The sequence below is a fragment of the Erithacus rubecula genome (assembly GCF_903797595.1).
Source record: "Erithacus rubecula genome assembly, chromosome: 13".
In the NCBI taxonomy this organism is placed as follows: domain Eukaryota; kingdom Metazoa; phylum Chordata; class Aves; order Passeriformes; family Muscicapidae; genus Erithacus; species Erithacus rubecula.
Window position 1 is genome coordinate 13,521,144 of NC_136665.1, and position 24,818 is coordinate 13,545,961.

Below are 24,818 nucleotides of genomic sequence, written 5' to 3' on the forward strand. Positions count from 1 at the left end.
CGTGCAAGGCAGCAACTACGACCTCGAAGGGTCAGCCCAGGGATGCTCCCAAGGTGTTTGACCACAAGTCAATTTGCAATGTGGCCAGAGACAGACAAATTATTTGAACAAAATAATGAGCAATGAAGAAGTCAGGGTAGCGAAGGTTGGGGCAGAGGCAGAGCCAGGGTCGTTACCCATGTGAATCTTTCCAGTTATTCCTTTGAAACCGTGATACCTCGTCCAATGGGAGCAGCACCCCTGCAGCCCCGTGTGCCTCAACCCCCACGGGCTGAGTCCATCTCATCCTGCAGGGCCCATAGCATTGGTGGGGTCACCCTGCTGCCCTGTCACCCAAACAGCACTGCTACACTAGGCCAGGGGGTAGTGCTTGGCAAGACCACCTTGGATGGAGAAGTGGCCTTGAGACCCTCCAGAATATTTTTTCATCCCTTTTATTGAGTTATGTACGTTACTGCCTATGTATAGGTAGATAATTTTATTCTGTATTTTTAGATTTTTTTTTTTCCAAATTGGGGAGCTAAGTTTTTGGAGCACTGTAGAGGTCCCAGAGGAAGTGTGGTTTATGGTAGGATTTTGGAAGCAAACTGGCTCAGAGTCCTTGCATGGCTGTACTGGTCTATATTGTCAATGATGGCAAGAGTAACATGGAAATTTTCAACCTGAATCCAATTTTAAAAGCTGGTATCTGACCTGCTTCTAAAACCGTTTGAAATCTAGTCCCAGTGCAAAGCAACCGGCAGGGCACCGTGGCAGGAGCTGCACAGAGTGCCTCGATGGCAATCAAATGGGCTTATGTAATTCTAAAAATGGCAACTCCTTACTTGCCACATCTCTTTCTGTCTGTGCGGAGAGTCCTGCAGTGCTGCCAAACAGAAGCAATTGAATGAACTCTTTTCCCGGCTCATTCCTCCTTCCGCAGCTCGGAGAAAGTGAGCCAGAGCCTATTCTAGTTTGCCTGTCAACAGGAATGGTAACTAACGGCTCGATCCCAGCCAGGCTTTATGCCCCAAAAACGCTGCCTGCCTGCCTGCGAGGAGCAGAGGGAGACATCATGAGGGAAATCTAGTTCCTGGTGCGAGACTGGTCTAGCCCAGGAGGCAGGTCAGGACTTGGAATCCACACCGTGTCCAAAGCCAACCTGGCCATTAATGCAAGTAGGAAATTGTTGAAAGGGTGAGCTGCTCTTCTCCATCTTTATTGTCAGAAATAGTCATCCTTCGCATTGCAGTAATGGAGCAATGCTGCGTTTCGTTTCTGAACACTGAAACATGTTCCTTTCTAATGTTTTGAAATGTACTTTCTTTTTTTTTTAAGAGTGGGAGCTCTTAAGTTTTTCTGGGTTTGTAGGGGTTTTTTCCCCTTATTTTCTATTTAGGAGAAAAGGTGGGAGGAAGTAGAGAAGGAGAATATAATGGGGGGATGGCCTTGTTCTCACTTTCCTACTGAAAACGTTTCAGGAAAAGGAACAAAAAACAGTGAAAATGGGTAGAAGCCCACTTCAGTTTTCATGTTCCTATTCCTTCCCTTTTTTTGCTTGAAAGAAGGAAGGCCAAAAAAGTAAGTGGGACAAACTCCACGTGTTTTGAATTATTCTCCCCTTAATGAGATAGAAAAACATCTCATTTTTGAAATTACTTGCTTCTTCAATGAAGAAAACCAAATAGAGAAAGAATCTTTCCAAAACCAATCTTTCCACTGTCATTTTGCCACTCACTCATCACTCAGTGCTGTCCAGTGTTTCTGGCTATGCCATGCTAGGTTGTTTGAGATTTGTATTTGCCATTGTTTGAACTGTTGTCACAGGTGTCCCCATTTGCTGCAGGGCTGGACTCCACAGGCTGCACGGTTTGGAGGTGGCAGTGGATGGCAGCACCTTGTCCCCTTCCTCTGGGGTGTGTGGGACTGGCTGGACTGCAGCATCCCTGTCCCTAATGATGGCTAAGTCAGAGAGAGCCTGGCAAGACTCCCAGACTGACAAGTGAAAAGTGCTACTGTGCTGCTTGGGCACAAGAAATGGGTTGATTTCATCCTAGAAGACATGAACTAGAAAAAGCACAAAAAAATCCCCCCAACAATGAAGGCCCAAACTAAAAATTTAGATCTTGTTACTGGAGGAAAAACTTGCACAACTGAAGTATTTCCTGCATGTTCAAGAACTCCCACAAATGATGTAAAATTAGATGATAATTTATTTATTTGATTTAATTATGAGCCTAGATTGCGGTTTTGGGGGCACAGAGGAGCTCTTTCAGCTCTTCCTCACAAAACACAGAGCACTGCAGAACTCACCAAGAGCTCTGAGACTTTGTGTGTGTGGAGGACCTCACCAGGGTAGCTGTTTCTCCATGGGGAGCTCCAGGCCTTTGGTCCCACAGCCCATAGGTGAAGCTGGTGTTCCATGGCCAGTTTGTGCTGGGGGGACTGGCTCATGGATTCCTGCTTATTCCAAACACATGATCAAGGGTAGGTCTATCACTGGGTGCCCCTGGTGGGTCATCCTTCCCATCCCCATTGGGCTGTGCCTCTGGTTGACTCCCAGAACTGCTGAACATGGCTGTGGGAGATGTTCCTGTCCCTGATGTGAGGGTCTGGATGGTCTTGGAGACTGCTGCATGCTCTGCCTCTGATGTAAAACCAAACCCACAATCTTTGCCTGTTTAGTTGGACAGAAAAATATCTTCTCTGTCACCAAAGTTCATCACCATGTTCACTACCAGTCTTTGAGCTATTTATCTCCTCCTACCTCCCTTCCAGTGCACACTTCTCCTCTCCAGCTGACAGCCTGGGACAGCCCCACATCAGCTGCTTGTGGAGCTCTCTGTGCAGAAAGCCAGTCCTAAACGGTGTGGCCTTTGCTCCCCCCAGCTGTCACATCCTCCAGGATCTGCAACAAGTCCTGATTTTACAGACCCCATCTTGACAGTCCCCAATCTGATCTGACCACCTGGTTTGTTTTTGAATCGAGCACTTGAGTCATAACATTTCTGTTTATTTCAACAACTGTATTCCTTGCATAGGAAATGAGCCAAGATGGTCTAGGGCGGGGATAGCAAAGCATGTCATGGTTGTAATTGCTTTTGCTCTCCCAGTATAAATTTTACAGTATAATCAAAACCTTATTTTTGTAGCACTGGACTCTGTTATTGACTTAATCTTCTTAAGTGCTCCTATTATTCCAGTGATTTCATCGTTGTATGTTGATTTTAATCTTTTGATCTCCATATTAGCTACTGCCTGCAACTAATTTGTTGCTCAGTGTTTTTCTTTGTTTTGACCTGTGAGGCATTTTCCTCATGGCACACAACTCTGCTGGCAGATTGCATATAATCTCTGCACTTTTTTTCTCCCATATTTTGCATAGTTACAACAAATGCGGATTTATGACTTGAAATGGAATATGTGTCTTTTAGAAAGGCTGAGGAAAATATCACTTCAGGTTTAGCTTGAAAGCCTAAACATGTTTGATTAAAGGAAATATCATGGAATACAGCTCACCAGAGAGAGGTGTCACACAGGCTTTTTTTAGTCCAGCAAGTTCATGATGGGTAAAAACTGCAATAATTACATTATATGCAGTTGGGATCGAAGAGTTCTGAAAGCAGTGCTAGACCTAAGCTGTAGAGGGCTGGGTTTTGTGAATGGTTCAAAGGGTTCTCCTAGCTGAGCTTGGTTTGATACAACAGTGGCTTTGTTGAATCCTGGCAACACGGGGTAGGTTTTTGAACAAATACTGGTGATGGAAGTGCAGAGTTGTGAACTTCACAGCCGAAGTGCAGAGGTTGACATACAGCTCAGCTGCATTTTGGTTGGCCATTAGACAGCAGCTTTTCCCCTTGGTAGTTGATGATTTAACCTGTGCCGATTTATCATGTGCTTTGTCTGCATTAGTTTTTTATTTTAAAGCTTAGAGAAATGATTGTTGCCTTAGGTTTGCTGTGACTTTTTAGAAAAGAACATAGCCTGAACATTGACAAAATCATCTTTGCTTTGTTGCATGGCTGTTTATGCTTCTGAACACAAATTGTCTTCTAGTATTTTTGACGTTTTGGTCACTAGAAAGGCAGAAAAGCAATTTCTAAGATGCCTATGGGCCAGAAGACATGCATTACAGCAGAGGGGAAAGAATCTGTTAGTTGGTGAAATATAAAACAAATTGGATGAACAGCTGCTGACACTTGTCAGTCAAATAGTTGATAGCATTTTCAGTCTCCATGCCACATGCTTTAAGTAAGTCTGTCAAAAAAAGGATATTTTCGCTGGACTTCCCTGTAAATACGAGAGAAGTTTTGGCCTGATCTATCATTTAAAATTTTGCTGGCAGAAGAATGAAATTTTCCTCTTTCCCAAAACTGATTGACATAACTGTACAGGCAGATTCTTCATCTAGGTGCAGTTGTACTGGCAGAAAGTCCTGTGACTATTGGAGCTCGTTCCATCACAGCAACGGGTTGAAGTGAACCAGCAGCAGATCTTTGCATTCCTCACCCTTTGCCAGTGCTCTCACCTATCCACAAACCCTTGCAGGTGCTGCCCAAGGTGTAGCTTTGCTCTGCAGGAGCTGAGCCCTGTCCTGACTGCAGCCTGTGGCCAGGAGGGGTTTGAACCCAGACTGACATTTTTAAGGCAAAACCGAACCATTTTGGATTTGACATTCCTGCAGGATTGACCCAAGGTGACTGTTCCCACCCCTGGCTCCCATTTAGGGAGGTTTGGGCTGCCAGCAGCCCCCTGGCCATGTGCAGGGTTAAAGGCAGTGGGGATCAGGGTGCAGTGCCCTCCTTTGCTCAGCCAAAGGCTGCAGGCTGTGCAGTGGCAGCTTGAATCCTGTTTTGCAGCAATGCTGCACTCAGGATCTTCTCCCTGCTTACACTAGAGTACATAACCTTGAAGATCATCTTTTGGGTCCAAATGCCTTAAAAATAGTGAGTTGGCTAATGCTTCCCTGTTCTGTGGTCAAACCTCACGGCTGTGGAATTTCCAGGGTGCTTTTTTGGGGTTTGAGGACACAAAAAGCTGTCACAGGCCACAGGGTCACTGCTCATGACAGAGGATTCAGTCCAGGGTGCCCAATCCCTGCTGTTTTAGGGAGGCACCAATGTGTGTTAGCAATGCACAGTCAAGGAGCATCTCCTCAAGGCTGCACCCACACTCTCTCATTCAAAAAACTGAGCAGGGCTCACTATTTTGAAAGGTGGCAGGTGGAAGTGGGCTGTGTTTTTACCCAATAAATATTTTGTGTTTAAAAAAAAAAAAAAGGGAGACATTTCCAGAGCAGAATCAAGCTGTTTCTCCAGCACTGCTCTGCCTGACTGCCAGCAGAGCTATAAATTTCTATGTCCTTCAGTGCTCTTTGCCTGGTGACCAACCCAGTAAGGACTTCCTCTTGGACCTGATGTCCTTCACATACATATTTGGGGCAGCTGAGGGAGAGGATAAAGAGGGCATGAGCACATATGTACAGCAGTCTGTGTGTGGGTCTCAAAGGGGTCTCAACCCCCCAGAAAGAAAGGACCAGGTGGTGCATGCAGTTTGTTCCTTGCTTTATTTCTTGTGAGACTTGCTTTGTCAGGGAAGTCCTGGGAGGGCTTCAGGATGGGATTGAAGGTTCCAAGCATAATGAGGTCAAGGAATAGGTATTTTTGTGTGCATGCCAGTGATAGACCTGCAGAGGCATCTGAATTGGTTTTGATAGACTGAATATGACTTAAAACACTCAGCTACTACCTCAGTTCCTCTGAGGACTCAGGGCCAAGTAGTTGCACATATGAAGGGTGGGTCAGAGGAGGGAAAAGCTTCCTGTGCCAGTGGTCACAAAGCCATATTCCTGCCTAAGTCCTCAGAAGCAGCTTTTTCTGGCAATGCTTCCCTCTACCAGCAGCACAGAGCAAGACAAAAATCAACTCTGCTGGGCTACAGTCAGAGTTCAAAATTAATCTATTCTGGTGTATCAGATGGCTTCTCAACATGTAAATGGTGCTAAATGTGCACATCCACCACCCACTCCTAAAGTGAAGGCCCTGCAAATGCCCCTGTTCCAAGGGGGTGGTGTTCCCAGGACACCTGGGAAAGATGCATGCTGAATGTGTAGGGTGTGGCCAACCAGGTGGAGCTGCACAGCACCTCCACAGCACCTGCTAAACTCTGGCACAGAGGGAAAGGACCCAAAAATCCAGCACTGCAGGTGAATATGCTTCAGGCTCCATAACCATCCCAGCCCAGTCTGGGACTCAACACCCCCTTCACAACAGTTCCAGGGGTCCCAATCTCCTCCCATATGTCCAGGGTGGGTCTCATGTCTTCTGGGCTCTGGAAGATGATTTAGTTTAATTGTTCATTATGTCAGGAAGGCTCATCCAGGTAGGATGTTTTTCCATTTGCCCATCTTTTATTTGTGAGGGATGAACATTTGTCCTGGTTCCCCAGGCTGGCAAGTTGTTGTGTTTGGGGGTAAAGCACACCAGTTCTACTGCTCTCTCAAATGCCTGAGACCTGGGCTAGCAGGAACCAGTTCTGGTGTGAATTGACTGATGGGAGGGAGGGACTGCAAATACTCTCACAAAACTCTTAACCTAACAGAGAATCACAGAACGGATTGGGTTGGAAAGGACCTCAAAGATGATCTGGTTCCACCACAGGGAGGGCTCAGAGCCCCTGACCTTGAGCATTTTCAGGGATGGGGTATCCATGACCTCCCTGGGCAGCCAGTTCAAGTGTGCTTCCTTTAAACATGCTTTCCATCAAACCAGACTTGAATTTAATTTCAGCTCAGGGTTTGTCTCTGCCCTAAGTGCTGCTGCAGTTGTCTGCTTTGGGAGAAGTTAAAATACAAACTGAGCCTTTTGAAGGAAGGTAAGAGTTGGGTAAGGCTGATGGCCATTTAATAACAGGGGCTGAACCAGAGCAGACAGCAATAAATGTTGAGGGACAAATCACAGGACATAAAATGCAGATAATGGTGGAAACAGCTGTGGGGGTCACAGCATAAATGCCCTTGTACCTGGGGAACAGACAGTGCACTCCCAATCCTGACCTCGGGGAGCAAATCAGGAAACCATCTTCTTAATTAATAAACTAAAGAACACCCATGAGAAAAGAAAATGCCTTTATTCTGTGAGGTTGGGGCTCTTACATCTCAGCTTGGTTTGGTATTTTTTCTAAGGCAGACATAAAAAGACTCCATAATTTATTATTAGGACATCTGAATAGTTATTTATTGAGAAGCCACAGTTCTCACACTTTTACAACTGTCGGCTTGTATAAGGCAAAAAAAGCAAGATGGATCACTATTTTACACAGAAAGTAAAAGCTCTGGAGAAGGAACTGATGGACATGCAGTTACTGGTCAAAATGCAATGTACATGACATATATAAAAACCATTGTGAAACAGAGGAATTGTAAATTATGGTTACAATCTACCGAAATAAATATTCAATATATTATTATAAACACATTTGTAGAGTCTAAGATTGTAATTAAAGTTGTCTTTGTACATACACGGTTATTTGAAATTTAAACAAAAATGTAACATTTAGAGGAGCAAACGTCAACATAAAACAACTGCTTTGGACTTGTAATGTGGCATGATATATCCATAATGATAGGATTAATCTGGTGTGGCAATTAGAGTGACTAATCCTTTGGGATGTAGTCTCTATGGAGTTAACTGCATATCGAAGGGAAGAGCCTGGTACATTAACAAGGATGCAGAATGATTCAAACGGCTGTCTGGGTTTGTTTGTTTTCTGGTTTTTAAATGAACAGAGAGAACAAAAAAAAAATCATTTGTAATTGCCTGGTTTTTCTTTTAAAAACAAAGCTGTTTTTTTAATTAATTTTAAGCAGTTGGCATCCACAGAAGAGAAAGAAATGAAAGGACTCGAGTCACTCATCTTCACAACAATTTACCATCAATGTATATACAGTACATTAATGAAGCATTGTTTAAACTTTAATAACAGGGACACACCTAGGATGTTTTCTATGTAGTTTTTCCATTAACAGTATTAAACAATGGTGCTCCATATTGCTTATGAACATATAGATATGAAATTAGGAAACCGATGAATCAAAGAGAGGTGCTAATCTTATTACCACACAGCTAACATGGCATTTGTATTGGTAAACTTCTCATGGGCATTTAGAGCTGACATAAAAACTCCTAATGTGGCTAACTGAGTTACAGACGAGGTACATGCACGGATACCAGGCGAGCCCAGCTGCTGCTCCAGCCTCCCTAGTCATCCTCCTCATCCTCCTCATCGCTGTCCTTCATGGTGATGCCCTGCAGCCCCCCGCCCTCGCTGACCGACGCCGTGGCCTCCTCCACCGTCAGCCGGTTCCGGATGGTCTCGTAGGTTTTGCTGTTCAAGGTGGAGTCCAGCACGCCTTGCAATCGGAAATCTCGGTATGTTTTCTAAAGCACAGACAGGGAGAGGTCAGGGCCAGCAGCAGCTCTGCTGCAGGAGTCAACCTGTGCCCCTGTGCTGGGGGTTTGGGGCACTAAGGGGGCACCAGGGAGAGCCCAGCCCTGGGGACAGCTTGATGTGGGCAGCTCTGCTGGCCACCACTCTGGCGTGGCACAGGTCCCTCTAGGCTGCCTTCAGCAACAAATGACAGCTCTGTGACTCCAGCCCTGCCTTTGTGGGCTGGGCAGCTTCAGAGCAGCTCAGGGGAGCTTTGCATAGGGTGGGCTGGTATCTAAAAAGACATCAAAGCAATATAAGGGCTCTGCTCCAACTAACTTCCCTTGCTCCTGGATGTGTTCATCCTGCCCCTGATGTCAGTTATGTCTCTTCAAGCAGCAGGATGCTTATCCCCCTTACCCACAGACATGATTACACATTCCCGGAATGCTCCATATTAAACAATCCTACCTACAGTACAGGGATTAAATAAACTAAGTCCAGGATACTGGAGACAAAATTATTGATGTATAAATATAAGCATGGGGCACGTGTTTCTTAAATCTCCCTTTCTTCACCTCGATCTGGAATCTTATTTCCCTGGTTCCCATATTTCCCTTGCTATTACAGTTAACATCTCCTATTTGAATTTATGCTTAAAAACTTCTCAACTCTGTGAGATAAAACTCTGGTCTCGTTGTTCATTTAATTCTGCTCTGTGCTCTGCATAGAAACTATTTACTGTTCTGCTATTTCAGAAAGTCCTTGGGTTTGTTATAGCTGCTTCTGAATGTAATATTGGTATAAATAAAGCACAAGGAAAAAAGCTTTCCTCAGCTAGCTGACAAGTAGGAATAATCTGTCTGTGCCTGTTGTTTTCAGTTATGAAAATCACATTTAATGCATTTCAGTTTTAATTTATTCATGCCTTCAATGTGTTCACTGCACACAAGACCATAAACATTATAAAATACTAGACCAAAAAGCATTAGATAGAACCTAAAATGATCAAAAGTATATTTACCCCCTTCTGTGATCTTATTATTTCACGTAAACCACTGTGATTTCACACTGAAATAATTATCATTAGTCCAAGGCATGCACACACACACATATACACATACACGTGCACTTAAGGAAAAAAAATGCTACTTTCAGGGTATGTTATCTCACCTTTGTGATCTCTTAGAGTTGATTATATACACCCATTGTAAAAAAAACAACTTCAATTAACTATGAGAACAATCTCATTTACATTCTGACAATAATCAGAAGCCATAGCTGGGCTTAAATGTTTCTAGCAAAACAGCATTAAAACTTTTGGGTTGATTTAACCCATTTTAACACCAGAGCTCACTGGTGTGATCAGTGAATCTGCCCACAAAAAGGCTAATTCTGGTGCACTTACAGTACAGGTAAGGGCAAACAGCAAGAGAGTTTTTGTTTTTGTTTTAATGCAAGGAGATACTTTGTTCTTATTTGCACACCTGTGTTTTACATCTCTGTGCATTTACAGTTCCTGTTAATCCAGTGATACCTGCCATAGACATAGCTATCTTAATTCTTTAAAAGAATTTTAATGAATCCTTAATTTATGTGCCAGTGAGCACGTGCCACACACAGGGCACACCCCAGTGCTTACCTTCACTATCCTAATGAGAGTTTTCAGCTGGTAGATGTGGAGCTGCAGGTCCATGCGGTCTGTCAGCCAAGTGCACACAACACTCATGGAGCTGGTGTACCATTGCTGCAAGAGAGACAGACTTCTCCAGCACCCACAGAGGGGCTGTGTGCCACCCCTGACTGACACTGCCCCCAGCATCCCCTCACACCCACCTCTGCCACCTGCCAGCCCGCTCATGGGGGGCACACACTGACAGGGGAGACAGGCATCTGCTCTTAAACAGAATTTCTATGCATGAGCTTTTCAATTTTAATAGCAACAAGAAGCTTATTAGGAGGGTACCAGTACCTGCCACCACCAGTAGCACCACAAGGTTTTGTAATCTGATTTTGCCATTGATGGCACTTGCCAGCAGTGATGTGTGTTTAGCTCGAGCCATGTTTTAACCTGTTTCCCCCACAGTGAGAGCACAGTCCTGCCTTTAAGGATGGTAATCCCACACTCAGGTTACTTACCATCTTCAAATTCAATCATAAGCAGGCACAGGAAGAGTCTGGGTCCCCGAGGGTGATCGGAGGGGAGGCTCATGCAGGGTAAGATTTGGCTGGGGGAAGGATGCTGGTGTAAGCACCTACAGGTGCCTGCCCAGGCTGTGTGGGAAATGCTCTGGTTTCACCCTCACAGTTATGAAAGATGGAAAAGCAGCAAAAAAATCAGCTTGTTTTAAGCTGCTGAACTCACAGGGCCCCTCCAGGGGCTGAAATTGTGCTGTTGTCTGTGAAAAAGGCTCGCAGCAGTGTGGTAGCAGCCTGCCATTCCCATTCCTGCCATTCCTGCAGTGCAGGGAGGCTCTGCCGGGCTGTGGATCAGAGCCCTGCTCATGCAGGGCTGACATGGCACAGCTGATGCCACACTATGAGCAGTGAGCCTTGAGAGGAGGAAAAGTAGGGGCTGGGGGGTGGTGGGGAACCACAAAACCTCAGCACAAGGAGGGGTTCCAAAGCAGGCAAAAACCCATCACACCTCTGTATGCACAGCTGCACCCTTCTCGTGATCTCTCTTACATGCAGAGATCAAATCCCATACTGCAGACCAGATGCAATTAATCTAGAACCAGTTAAAATAGTAAAGAAACCCCAGCAGACCAGTGTATGAAAACCCTGACAGAGCACTATCCAAGTTAGTCTGGGATGCAGCAGCCTTCCAATGAGCCTGAAACCTCACACCAGTCCAAGCCAGGTCTTGCTGCCCCCTCACTGCCCTTCAGGTCGAGGGTCTCTGACATAGAATGTGCCCTTTTCCTGCTGGCTGCAGAAGCTGCTGGTGCAGCAGGGGAATGGAGACAACTGAACATTCTGTAATTGCAAAACAGGCCAGTGATTTGTTACCCTCCATCCTTTCACACTGGCACCCACAAGGTGGCATGAGGCTCACCAAAGCAAACATGAGTCTAAGCTAAACCAGCCCTGCACCACAAAAACGTGTGCTCAACACACATCTCTGAATGTGCTGCAGCACACCCAGGAGCTGCACGGAAGGGATTTCCCCTCAACTCCAATGATGTTCCTCTACTTAAATTTCTACAACACCTCTTCAATAAAAGGGAGAAAATAAGAAGATGAAAGAGTCACTGAAGACATGGCATGTGGTGACCTCATGCTCAATGCTTACACCTTGTGCAACCTGTGGCACAGATTCTGCTGACCCTTCATCTCCAGGACAGAAAGCTGGCAAGAGCTTGGATGAGACTAATTGAGACTGGCAAGCAGGAGCTCTCAGCTGTCTCCTGAATCAGACTGGGGTTGAACAGTGAATGAAGCAACCTGGGTAGCTGGTGTGGACCTGATGAGCATAGGACATGAAGGTCTGGTGGGGCTTCATACCTTCCAATCCCTCAGACTAGTCTGAGAAGTCAGAGTGTCCCTGGATACCCCCTGATGATTCCAGGCACCCCAACCCAGGACAGCCAGCAGCCATCTGGTGGTTGGGTGGCACAGAGCAATGGGTGGCACAGAGCAATTGCTGTCACTGGGGAATCTGCCTGGGTTCTCATGAAATGCTGCAGACCCACGTGGGCAAAACAGAGAAATTGTTAATGTTCATGAAGCTGCTTTTCTGCAGTGTTCAACTGAGTCATGCTCTTGGGTGACATTAGCTGTGACCCAGGGCTGTGCTGGCACATGGATGCCCAGGTCAGCCAAACACCTCCTTCCCCTTCTGCCACCTCTTCAAATCAGAACCCCAGAGGAAGGGCACAACTGTGTGTTACACACACACACACCCTCTGCCCTCCCCTGCCGCCTCCCATCTTCCACACAACGATCTGCTGGGTGTTTGTGTCAACCCTACACGAGATGAGAAGTCCCTGGCAGGGGCAGGTCCTGCCATTTCTGTCTGTCCCACTCCACACACGCCCACGCAGCTATGTGATCCCAAACAGAAATTACAACCTCTGCCTGGAGGTTATTGGCAAGGTGACTTTGCTGCTGCGAGACCTTCAGAGTAAGAAAAATGAAATGTGTTTTTGTGTTTCTGGAGGGCACTTCAACACACTTCTGGGAGCAGCAAACTGCTTGGAACCAAATGTGGATTGCACCCTCTCCTCTGGAGCTCTGGCTGACAAGGGCTGAGCCAGGCATAGTGCTCGGCTGTGTGAAAGGAGCTCTCTTTCTCAAAGCCAACTTGCTCCTAAGACTTTCTGCTTTATGGGAAAAAGACAAAGTCTAATTCATTGATCTTGATACACAAAACCGTCACGTCACTTCATAGAGCACACACCAACTGCTGAATTTAAGCCCTGCATATTCATAAAAATAAGTTAGCCCATAAATTAAATGTTCCCTTTAGCTATCGCTAGTGTTGATGTGCTATAAGACGCATAAGCCCTCTGATTCATGACTAACCTACCAAAGAAGATAACATTTGCATATGACTATATTATTAAAAAAAACAACAAAAAAGCCAAATGCTCCTAAACAGAAACGTATTCACCTCAGACAAAAGAGCACAGAGTGGTCCTGTGGGGACACTGGCCACCTTGCTTTCCCCAGGGGCTCTGCCATCCCCTCAGGGGCAGTGGGGTTCATGCTGGGGACACATGGTCCCCTTGAGAATCCAGCTCCAGCCTTGTGGCTTGTCCCCAAAGACAAGGTGCAGAGGCCATAGCCCAAATACTGAACTTTGGGGCTCTGCCAAAGGGTTTGCAGCACATTTCAGGAGTCACTGCACTGCTGTGGGATGGGCACACCAAAGTAAATACCATAAATACGTTTTCTGCAAAAAAACTCCTCATGCCTGGTTGTAAAGAACGAACAGACCTCACTGATGGTCCAGACCCATGGACAAAACCCCACATGTAACTCACTGTAGTACACACACATTACTGGTGCTGCTGGCATTCCTGTCCCTCACCTAGGGGACAATTCACACTCAATCTGGGGGCAGAGGTGAGGACAGGCTGTGGAGCCTGCATCCCCAGGGATGCATGGTGGGTACCACTCATCCAGCAGGATGTCAGGGAAGGGAGCAGGGCTCTGGCAGAGGCAAACCACAGCCCCATGGCTGCACACCATGACCCAGCCCCAGCAGAGGAAATGCAGACACTATCAGAGCCCAGTCATGGCAAGCAAGTACTGTACTTGTACAGACAGGAATTCAATCCCTCTTTCAGGTTTGTTTTCCTGTCCTGTCTTTCACGGAAACCCTCATTGCTGGGTGCTAGGCTGGATAGATGAGGTGGGCCATGCACCAGGATGGGTATTAGAGGAGCTGGAGCATTGTAAGAGGTGCACTTCTATGGCTGCCCATCCAACACCCCAAACAAGCTTCCTTGTTCCCCAGCCCTCTGCCTTTTTTTTCTTTTTTTTTTTTTAATGAAAAAAACATGATCAATAAGTTCCTGAAATAGCAAGTTTGTCTCTGAATACATAAATTGTAGAAATTGGTATGAATAAATCTGCAAGTAGCACGCTGAATGTGGCACATTTTATCAAAACCCAGCCCTGAGCTGGGTTCCTGTGCTTTCTGGGAGGTGGTGTCATTACACACACCCAGGAACATCTGCAGACCCCCGTTCTCTTTGGTGTGAGCTGAATGGAAGCATGACCTCCTGTTCCTTGCCATGAACCTTGAGTTCACACTCATATTTTACATGTTACAGGAAGCCACAGCTCACCCCAGGAGTGCTGCAAACAGAATCTCGTAAGCCAGATGCAACACTGCTTCTTAAGGCACCTGAAGGAGCTGTATTCTTCATTCAAAAGCTTACATACTAGTAGCTTAAGGTCACTTCAGCTTTTGTAAAGAGTGGGACAAAACCAGGAATGCTTATAGGGCTGGGTTGTCAGCAGGGTAGCAGAGGGATTACAAGGAACCTGTGACTCTGCCTCTTTCTGCCTTTACTGGTAGTTTTTTTGTGTGTGAACAAGTGCCATACAACAGATTGAGGCTGGTATAAAGGCCTGGGACTGTGCAAGAGCACCCTGCTGAGCCTCAGCTGTGCTTGCAATTAGCAATAGGCATGAAATGATTATTGTTGTGGTGGCTGATGGCAATCTGAAGTGACAAGTTTTATGGGGGAAGTTGTAGTAGGGATGTTCAGCAAGTTTCTGCAAACCATTAATCGAAGGCTGCAGCACAGTTTAGTCAAAGCTATTTTATGTCATTCCAAAGGTCTCACAAGGATGCTGAAAGAATATTTTTCTGCTCTCAGTGCCTTGGAACGGAGTTTTTCTAGGTCAGGGATTCTTTACTGCCCTATTTAGTGTCAAAAATACCCATTTGCCTCAAATTAGCAGAAAGCTTGTAGTTAAGGGCTAGAGATTAGGCATACAAAATTACTCAGCAGGTGACTGCTGGGTGGATTTGGGGTTGAGAAGTCTTTAAAACTGACTACAAGACATTATATACTTCTGACAAAAGAACATAGTAATCCTACCTGCTTGCTTTAACCACTGTTGTTTGTCTATTATTATGTGCTTTAATGCTCATAAGAGCAAAACTACTGGTGATACTACTCAATTACCATAGTAACTCTCCCCTATGACCTCTCATTTCAGTACTCGCTTTCCAACCAGAACCAATCCAAGCAGGGCAAATCTATTTAAAACTGTGACACACACTGCACAAAGAGGCTCCGAATGCTGGCTGGCTCCCTCTCTTTGTCCAGGACATGGGCTTGTTTTGAAATGCTGAAAGGCAGCTTTGAAATGAACCCTTGAATTCAAGGTGTTTCAAAGATGAGGAACGGGATGCTGGGCAGACGCCACCACAGCATCCCTGAGCTGGCCAGCATGAAGTGAGGGGAGCACAGAGGTGGGAAGGGAGAGAGAAAGAGGCTGACTGTGAATATTATTTTCCAAAGGAAAACTGGACCTGCTCTCAAGCACCAGCTCAAAGAGATTTGATCAGCCAGGGGAAAAAAAAAGAAAGATAAAATTACCAACTCTGTTTTTGGCATTAGCATCCCTGTCCAATGGGCCAGAAGCTCAGCTGGTGGAAGGCACAGTGGGGCTGGGATAATTTACAACTGCTGACAGTAGGTGGAAGCTGACAGAGCTGTGTCCATCCCAGTCCTGGGTGGCCCTGAGATTAAACTGAGTATTTGGTGTTGTCACATGTATTCATGCAGCCACCTCCCCTGAGCAGGTACCATCTCCACAGGGAAGGCAGGGATGCAGCCACAGCAGCACAGGGACATGCTGTCTGGGGACCAGCTCTGTGCACACAGTGCTGGAGGACTCGTGGACAGTGGGAGCAGGAACTCTTCAGGAGCAGCCTGCCAGCCCCAGGCACCGTGTTCCTTCCTTCACCCTCAGTGTGCCCAGTGGCACAGCCAGGCTTGTACACCAGAACTGGCTGCAGCCCTGCAGCCCAAAGCCCAGACTGCCCTATGGCACTCATGGAAGGATCATTCTTGTCCATCCACTCTTCTGTGGCCACCAAAGTGTTCCTCTCCACCTCCCTCAATGTTTCTTTTGCTGTTGGTTCCAGACAGTCATTGCTGCCCCAAAAACTTGGTAAAGATGGCAAGCCCAAAGCAAAGAGCCTCACAGCCAGTGCAGTTCCTACTCTTGTCTATCAGAAATTAAGAAGTGTTCCCAGCAAGAACACACAGCAGTTTACACAATCCCTTTTCCAAAGGCCAGCTCTGGATGTGGAGGACAGTGGTGGGATGGGCCAGGCTGGCAGAGCTGAGCCCAGCTGTTTTTCAGGCTGTTCTGGAAAACCAAGTTTTGTGTTGCTGCAGAAGATGTGTTGTGCCCCAGGCTGGGAGAGTGGGGATGGAGCAGGGGTAGGGTGACACACTTGGTGACAAAAATATGTCTGAAATGCCTGAGTTAAGTAAGATATGTGGCAGTGGCCATGGAGGAGGAGGTGCCAGAGCTGAGGTGGATGAAGACCCACAGGCACTCAAGCACAAACATAATTCTAGTCTCCAGTGTCAATGAGGAGACTGAAACGGACCTTCTGTAACACAATGAAGAAGGAGGAGGCACAACTCTCCCCTGCAAGCACAAGTTTTCTGGATGGCAAGCAGAGACCTACAGCAAACCCCATCCATCCATCCATCCATCCATCCATCCATCCATCCATCCATCCATCCATCCATCCATCCATCAGCTTTCTTTGCCACTACTCAACAAAATCCATACTATACTCCACAGAGTCCTCCTGATGGGCTCCCCTGCCCTGCCCTTTGCTGGGGACTAAAGAACCACCCAAAAGCATCTCAGTATTTGGAGCTATAAAACCTCCTTGTTCTGGGTTGAGGTCCAAACCTGCAGTGGGCTCAGGGCTGAACCCCCAGGCAAAGAGCATCTGGCTCGGTCACGTCCTGGCCACAGCCATGGGTGGCACCAATAATGACCCAGCGACTCTTTGGAGTTACACCTGCCAGGGATTTGGGCCATTCCCCCAAGCTGGGCAGGGCACAAGGCTCAGAGCACTGAGAATGACATTGCTGTGAGTGCCTGGATTTTCCAGAAGCACAGAAATTGGTGTGACATTGCCCACGTTACAGAAATAAGTTTAGCTGCTGCGGCTCTCGGAGCACACAGTTAACCATAAAATAAGCAATGAGTTAATATTGCAGGCATTGATCAGCTAGTCTTACAATTAATGCTTCCAATAAAAAAAAAAAAAAAAAAAAAGCTCCCCTTTTATTCAGCAGAATAAGAAATTAAACACTTCAGGGCTCATTCTAAAGAATGAATGAAATTGAATAAGCTACCTAGCACTTGAGATTCCCAGCGAGTGCTTGAATAGAGCAAACCTCCTGAGTTGAATGGATTGCCTTTTGGGACCAATTTGTCTCTTTTCACTCTTTATTCCTCCTTTTTTGCTGACAGATGTACAAAGGCGGAACTGCGCTGTGCAGCTTAGCTACATGCACCCACAGCAGCTGTCACTTTTGTCGAGCAAGTTAATCAAGCAAATGCCACCATATCCCACTTTCTATAAGGAACAACATGTTATAGACAGTAGTCTTGGGAGACAGGGAGGGAGGGAGAGAGACTTTATTTTAACTTTGAGTAGCTGGTATTTTTTTTTTTCCCCTCTGTGTGTAAAAAAAAAAAAAAAAAAAAAAAAAAAAAAAAGAGGAAAAAAAGAAACAGCCAAACCTGGTAGCACAAGCTGACACTTTTGTTTTCCTGTGGAACAAATATTTAATATGATTTTAACTCTAATTTGTACTAGAAGGAGAGCTGTCTGGTTTTAATTAAATTTAAGGGACTTAGGGGAACACAGTTAAAAAAAGAAATAGAAGCTTTTTGTTTGCATTAACGCTTGTTGATAATAATATATTGATTGTCAATTGCTAAGCCCAAAAGATTAGTGTAGTAAATACTATTATCTGAATGCCACAAGTGAAGTGCTAGCTTCCCGTCCCTGCTTTTCCTTTTGTGAGGCACTCTGAATCACTGGTTGTTATTTATACATTTTCTTTGATAAAACCAACTTGTGTGGCTGATTTTTTTTTTAAACCCTGCCTCATTAAGTGTATAATAGCATTTACGTGTGGGGCTTTCTGCTTTTTAGCCTTTCAAGCTTAAGCTTATATTCCTCTCTCACAACCATGTTTCAAAACTTGGGATGTTCACAAACAATTGGATACACACCAATATTGTATATATCAGATGCTCTCTTGCTATTACCAAAGATTAGAAAATAACATTATCCACAAAGAGTAAATAAATAGTTATTGTCCTGCTATGCTGCTGCATGCCAGATAATAACGCTGTCCGGTCATTAGGCAGCTTTTCCATGGCACATAATTCTTTAAGTTAGGTATGAAAAGCCAACATCAAAAGTAGTTCTGGTGGTGTAGCTCCACAGAGCACAGGGCAGAGCACTGGGAGGGCTTCAGGCAGCCCTTGGGTTGCTGCTAGAAAGGTGATTTACCCCCAGATTCAGACCTTTTGGAAAATATTTTTCAGAAAATAAATCTGAAGTTTTGGTGACAGTTTGCACTGTGCTGATTTTAATTCTCTGCAGGGTCTTTGCCTTGGTGTGTTCAGGAACCATGTGCACAAACCGTCAACGTTTGGGGTTTGTGACCCCTTTGCCAAACTGGGGACCCCACGGTTGCCCCTGTGAGCCAAGCCCCTGTTAGTTGTGCTCAGCAGGGCTCTGGGCAAGTGGTCCTCACAGCAGGCAACATGACCCTCATTTTCAGGACTAAATCTCTCTATAAAACTCCACATTAAATTCTAGAGATCTGGCAAAGTGCTAGCAATTTGATAAAAGTCCCCCGAAACCTCGGGGTCTTTTTTTCTTTTTTAATAAAATTTTGACCTTGTTCTACCAAAGCCTTGTGAATAAGTCTGGAGTCTCCCAGGTCACACTCACACTGAGGTATTACTGAAGTAAAAGTACTTTTTCCCCTGGTATTTTATGTACTACTATAATGCTATCACTGCAAGTACACACAGGGTGTTGAACAACATCCACCCCAGAGCTGTGAATTCTGGATGTCTTTTACTCTATTTTATATTCCTTAACTAAAAAATTTCATTCTTGTTGACAACGTACCAATTCAAGTAAGTTACAAAGTCAAAGGGTCTTGATATGAAAATAATTTGTATTATTATTTAATAAAGTCACAGTCCCTAACGTTGCCTAATAGGGTTAAGCTGCTAGCCAGAGCAACTCATCATCTGTCTAGGATGCAAATGGCATCACCGAATTACATTATTTTTCTCCCCCCCCCTTTCCCAAAAATAAACCACAAAACAACTTTGAATGGCGTAAGAGCTGTGCCTTCCAACAGGGCAGAGCGCTCGGGAGGAGCGCGGCGCGCAGCCCCGGCGCGGGAAGTGCCGCACGCTCCTTGCAGTACATATGGGAGCACCCACTGCCCGGGGATCGCGGCTCAGGGGGTGCTCAGCCTGCTGCCTCACCCTTAATTGGCTGCAGGCTGGACCCGGCGGGGCTCGGCAGCTCGGTGCCACAGGTGTTAATGGGAGGGAGGCCGGGGCTCCCGGGGGTGCTGCCTGTGCTGCTGGGATTGCACAAAGTCCCTGCTCTCCAAAGGGGCACAGCCCGACCTGCACGCCCCTTGCTGCAGGTTTCTCCCTGCTCTTAACCCAACATTTTATTCCTTTTCAGAGAGGACAGCGAGTGTCTTTTGTGTTGGTGGGGCTAAGGTCCCCAACAAACACATGTCCCCAAGAAGCTCATCCCTAGTAGTCCCTGCTCTTGGTGCTGCACAAACCAGTAACACCAGTAACTGCACACAGCATGTGCAGCTGTGACTCCACACACCTCGGTGGGTGCAGGTTTGTTTGTGCCAGCCCTCAGAGGCTTTACAGGCAGATCTGTGCACTCTCAGCACACAGGCAAAGGTTTCCCACAGCGGGGACACAGCCAGAAATGGATCTGCAACCCTATTGCTCCTCCAGGGGGGAGGAAGAACTCTGATGCTGAGGATATGTGCCTTGTACTCACTCCGGTGGCCCTGAGCTGCATGTCAGGGTGGTTTGCTCTGCTAGCCAGACACTGAAGCCTCTGCCCTGCAAACAGTCATACACTCACATCCCTGACAGAAGTGATGGGTGAATGTGCCAATGACTCCCCTTCTGCCCTAGGAAGAATCTCATGGAAAAAGCAACTGCAGTGCTGGCACCTCTCTTCCTACAGCCAGGGATGTCCTGGTCCCAACCTGCTGGGGTTTTTTGTGAGCAAACACCTACCCCAGCCCACACATAGATCATCTCTGAATCCATCCCAGCCACTGCTGCTGCACTCACCCTGAGGAGGGCACAGGCCATGTGCTCATCAGGGCACAGAAAACTGCAGAGGAAACTCTGTGCAAACAACTGCTGGTCCATGGCAGGGGGTGCAGGAGTTGGTGCTCACAGTGATCAGGGAAGGAAGCAGGCTGCCACCCCAAACTTCTGTCCCATCCACAGTGTCCTCAAACCAGGGACATCCATGCTTAAACCAGTCAGGTTTGCAGGCTGAGTGCCTCAGCAGGGGCCTCATTTCCTCTCTGAGACCGAAAATCCTAATCCTGTTTATACACTGAATTACACACCTCCAGAAAATGCTCCCTTTAGGAAACAGGTAAAGCCTGTCCTGGCTACACGAACCCCTGAAGTGGAAGACCCTTCATTTCCAGGCTGTGCTGGCATGGAGCATCCCATATCCCTGCACAGAATGGGTGCCTGGGCACACCACCAGGTGGGCTCTGGGTGCTGAGCTCTCTCTCCTTCACCACAGATACATCTCTGCTAAGTGCACAGCATTCACTAGGAACTGCCAAATTAAATTCCCAAAAACCTGCTGCTTTGCAGGAATTTGCAGACCTCCCTTTTCCTAAATAAAAGAGCTCCTGCATAAAAAACAGAAAACCACTCCTGTATGGATTCTTGTTCTCAAATACATTTTTAACCTATAAAATATTCTCTGCTTATTTCCATTTTTCAAAACAGAAATGAAGTTGACATGTTAAAATCTGAGTTTCTATATAAAGCAGCCTAGAAAAACACAATATCCACACAACTGCTATTTTTCTGTCCTGATTCCAGAGCCCTGTTAGTGTGAGGCAGTGATGATAAAACTGGCTGCACAGTTGTTCAGTAAGATGCACAGCAGTGCATGCTTATAATACTTTCATTATACTTGTTATCAGTTTAAATTGGAAGCTGTCATGAAGTGGGACTTTATAAACTTTATCTGCTTATTTTATAGCCTGTAAATTCCAAAAAAAAGTAGCTAGAAGCTGTCTGGACATCTCAGCCGTGATTGCGGCAGCTCCCTTGGTTCTTGCTGGGGTTAAACACCGGGCGCAGCGCGCTCCCTGCCCGAGTCCCAGCAGGCATTTTTGAATGCTGATATCATACATCCAGGGCGAGGCTTAAGGGAGCACCGGGAAAGGAAAGAGCCGCAGATCAAGAGAAACAAAATGACCTGGGACGGCTAATCCGGCACGCACCGCTGGCTGGCGCGGGCTGAGCAGCGATTGTGCGGGGCTGGGATGCAGGGCGAGAAAAGGAAAGGATGGATTGAAGGCGCTGCTGGAAATCAGACAATTCGTCATTGTCCGCGCAGGGGCTCTCCCCTGTGTGCACCGGGAGCTCCTTCGGGCAAAGGCTCTTTGCAGAGCCCGGAGGGAGGGAGCAGAGCCGCGGGCCGGGGTCAGCCCCGCACACCTGCGGGCAGCGCGGCTCCCGGCCCTTCCCACGCTCCCCGCACCGCTGGGCGCAGCTGGACCGGCCCCGCTCTCCTCCCTGATGGCACACACGATGGAAAAGAGGCTGCACAAGGACGGTGTCCATCCTCTGGACAAAGAGAATTTGTCCCCTAGAAGATATACGGACAACTGCCACCACTATTTTATGATTTCTCCCAGCTAAAGTCCTGCAGTGAGATAACTCCAGGTGCAGGTCTGAGCCTTGAAAAGCCAGCAAAAGGCAGCAAAAACTGCATGGCTCCGGCTCTTCCAAAGCTCCAATTAGTTACAACCTCTTAAACTTAGCTGGAAGGCAGAGTGCACCGTGTAACTCGTCCGCAGCTACAAATGTGCAGAGGCTGCTCAGAAAAAGGCTCTCTCTGGATAGAGGATTCCGTGCTCCTGCTATCCCAAAACCTCGGCCACTCACATCTACCAGGAAATGAATGATCTTTCACTCAGTGCCAGCCCCAGAACACAGATCTCTGACGCTCAAAAGCACGGTGCAGATGATGTTAGCAAGCCTATGCTGACCTTAACGTAACAGAGCAATCAGTCTGCCTTCTTAGAATGATTAATGGAAAATCTCCTCTGGAAAAGAAATCAAATTAACTGTCTTCAACCAAATGTCTACTGGAACATGAAAAGCTGTTCTGATAAAGACATTTAGGAGGGGAAAAAAACCCCTTTCAAGCATGTAAAATCCGGTGACAGATCTAGGATTTACTTTATTAAGACTCTCCCTAAAATAAATTAAATGGAGCCTACTTAAATGAGCACTTCAGGAAAGAAGCCTTGCTGAGGGGGAGCCAGGAGGCCATGTGCCCAGTGCATGCCTGGGCCGTGTGAAGCTAACAGAGGGGAATATCAGAGGACAAGGGCTGGCTCTGAGGAGTGGAATCAGTGCTAAGCTCCTCTCCCCACTCCCGTGTGACCCCAAGAGGGCATATGGGGAGAAAAAGAGGCTGCAGAAGGACAGTGTACTCTATGCCCCTCCTCTGGGCAAAGAGAATTTGTCCCCTAGAAGATATACTGAAAACTGCCAACACAATTTTATGATTTTTCCCAGCTAAAATCCTGCAGTGAGATCAACTCCATGTGCAGGTCTGAGCCTTGAAAAGCCAGCAAAGGGCAGCAAAAGCTGCATGGCTCTGCCTCCTCCAAATATCCACAAGGAGGGAAAAGTAAGCTGCACTCCCTTGAGATCGATGTGCCTAATTGTCTTCATTTCACAACTCCCTCTGGAAGGGGAGAGAGGGGGGAAAAAAAAAAGCAAAAAACATCGCAGAAGAAATAGCTCCGTGGAGGCCATATCAGGATGGGAGTGGGAGAGAGTTAGTGCCCTAATGAGCAGTCTAGCTGCGTGGGAGGAAACAGGTTGTTGTCTGTCTAAGAGAAAGCGGTGAGTGCGGCTACAAGCAGATAGGAGATGGGAGCCCAGCGCGCAGCCTGATATCCGCTCTTCCCTGATCCTGCAACCCGGCCTCCTGTGAGTAATTCCAGCTCACTGTGAGTAGCTCCACTGACTCACAACCAGGCTCTTGAGACTGAAGAGGGGAAGGAGAAGGGAGGATGGGAAGGGCTCTCTTTTGGCATTTGATTGTGCCGTGCAAGGCTTGCGGTCTAGCAAGAAATGCCATGATCCTGCAAGCATGCCTTGAAGGAGCTGCCAAAATTCAAGTGAGTAACCCTGCTGAGGGCAAAAGCTTCGATTTCAAGAATAAGCTAATGTCTCAGTGTCTGCAGAGGACTTGCTGAATTAACTGATCTAGCTGTGTTTTGTATTTTGTATACTCAGGTGTGCTATCAGGCTCTAACCTGTAGGTACTGAAACATATGCTGAGCTGCCTGTGGATCCTCCTCTGACAAATGCTTACTCAGGCTCCTGGAAATGTGTATAAGGATTTTGCTGAAGTCTTGAGTCTCACACAGTGTCCTACATCCTTATTATCTCTGATATTTAGAAGTCAGAAGCAAGGGCAGTCTGTTTTGGAAATGTGAGGACAGTCCTGCACCATGTGCCTAGAACTCCTGTTGGGCTGAGGGAAGAAACCCAAAATCCATCAAAATCCACCGAATGCAACGTCTGCCTTGGGATATCTCTGGGGCTTCCTAAAAGGCCAACTCAGCTGAGCCTGAGGGACAGGATTTGATGCTGGAGCCTGAGCCAGGAGCTTTTGCCTCCCTGAAGGTGGTGGGAAGGAGATGCTGGCTCCTCCAGCTGATGAAGGACCTGGAGTGATGGTTCCTCTGCACTGAGGACAGCTGAGGGCAGAGCAAACCCTGGTCTCCCCACTGCCCTCCCTGCTCCACCTGCCAGACCCTGCTAATCCCACCCTGCCATCCAGACTAAGAGCCGTTTCTGTCTTGCAGAGAAGCACGGGCTCATTTCTCGTTTCCGGAGTAAATTCTCCGTCTGCTATCCCGGCTGTGCCATAGACCGAGGGGCTGAGCACTCACAGTGACAGTGAAGTGGTAAAACTGCCTTCTGCAAAAAGCACTCTGCCTGCTGCCACCTCGGCGGGCGCTATCACTGCGTGATTAAGTTCTTACCAGACTTTTTGGTAAAGGCAACCTTCCTGATCTGATAACTGCCAAGGACAAGCCAAATACGCAGGGTCAATCCATGCACGCTTAATCTCCAGAAGGCAGATTAAGTGTATAATTGACCCATATAATCCATGTATCATCTCCAGTGAAATGTTTTCTATGTCCGGTTTAGGCAGACATGAGGCCCATAAGACAGCGATCAGAGACAGAATTACCATTGCAGTGGATTTCATCAAAGTTAGAGATGGCTTTTTAATCACTGATCTCAGAGACTGCTAGATTTAAGCAGATGAACTAGCACTAAGCACATCTGTTTTAATCCTTATCTTCTACTCAGGCTGGTGTCTTCAAGAAGTACAAGGAGGAAAAAAATAAATTAATTTTTTTTTAGGTCCTCACAATCTTAGGAGCTTCTCTTGGTGTTTTGATCCCTCATATCAAAAGCATGTTTTTGTTTTTTTCGGTAAGATATTGAATTAATCATCAGAGAGAAAAATGCCATCTGCGCGATTCAGGGTCTGCATCAGGATGCTGGAATTTGCAGGATCTTGGGGAGCTCACCCA

At 46.6% G+C, this 24,818-nt stretch overlaps 1 protein-coding gene across 7 annotated transcripts in view; it reads right to left on the reverse strand.

Annotated features, from left to right (window-relative positions):
• Positions 1-7,088: 7,088 nt before the first annotated feature.
• The window catches only part of CADPS (calcium dependent secretion activator), a 202,290-nt gene continuing 184,560 nt past the window's right edge, over positions 7,089-24,818 (reverse strand). For all 7 annotated transcript variants that reach the window (XM_079316651.1, XM_079316650.1, XM_079316648.1 and 4 more), the window contains 2 exons: positions 10,049-10,153; positions 7,089-8,417 (listed from right to left, as the gene is read on the reverse strand). In XM_079316651.1, coding sequence (XP_079172777.1) covers positions 8,238-8,417; positions 10,049-10,153 — 285 coding nt within the window. In that variant the 3' untranslated portion in view covers positions 7,089-8,237. The remainder of the gene's footprint in view (positions 8,418-10,048; positions 10,154-24,818) is intronic.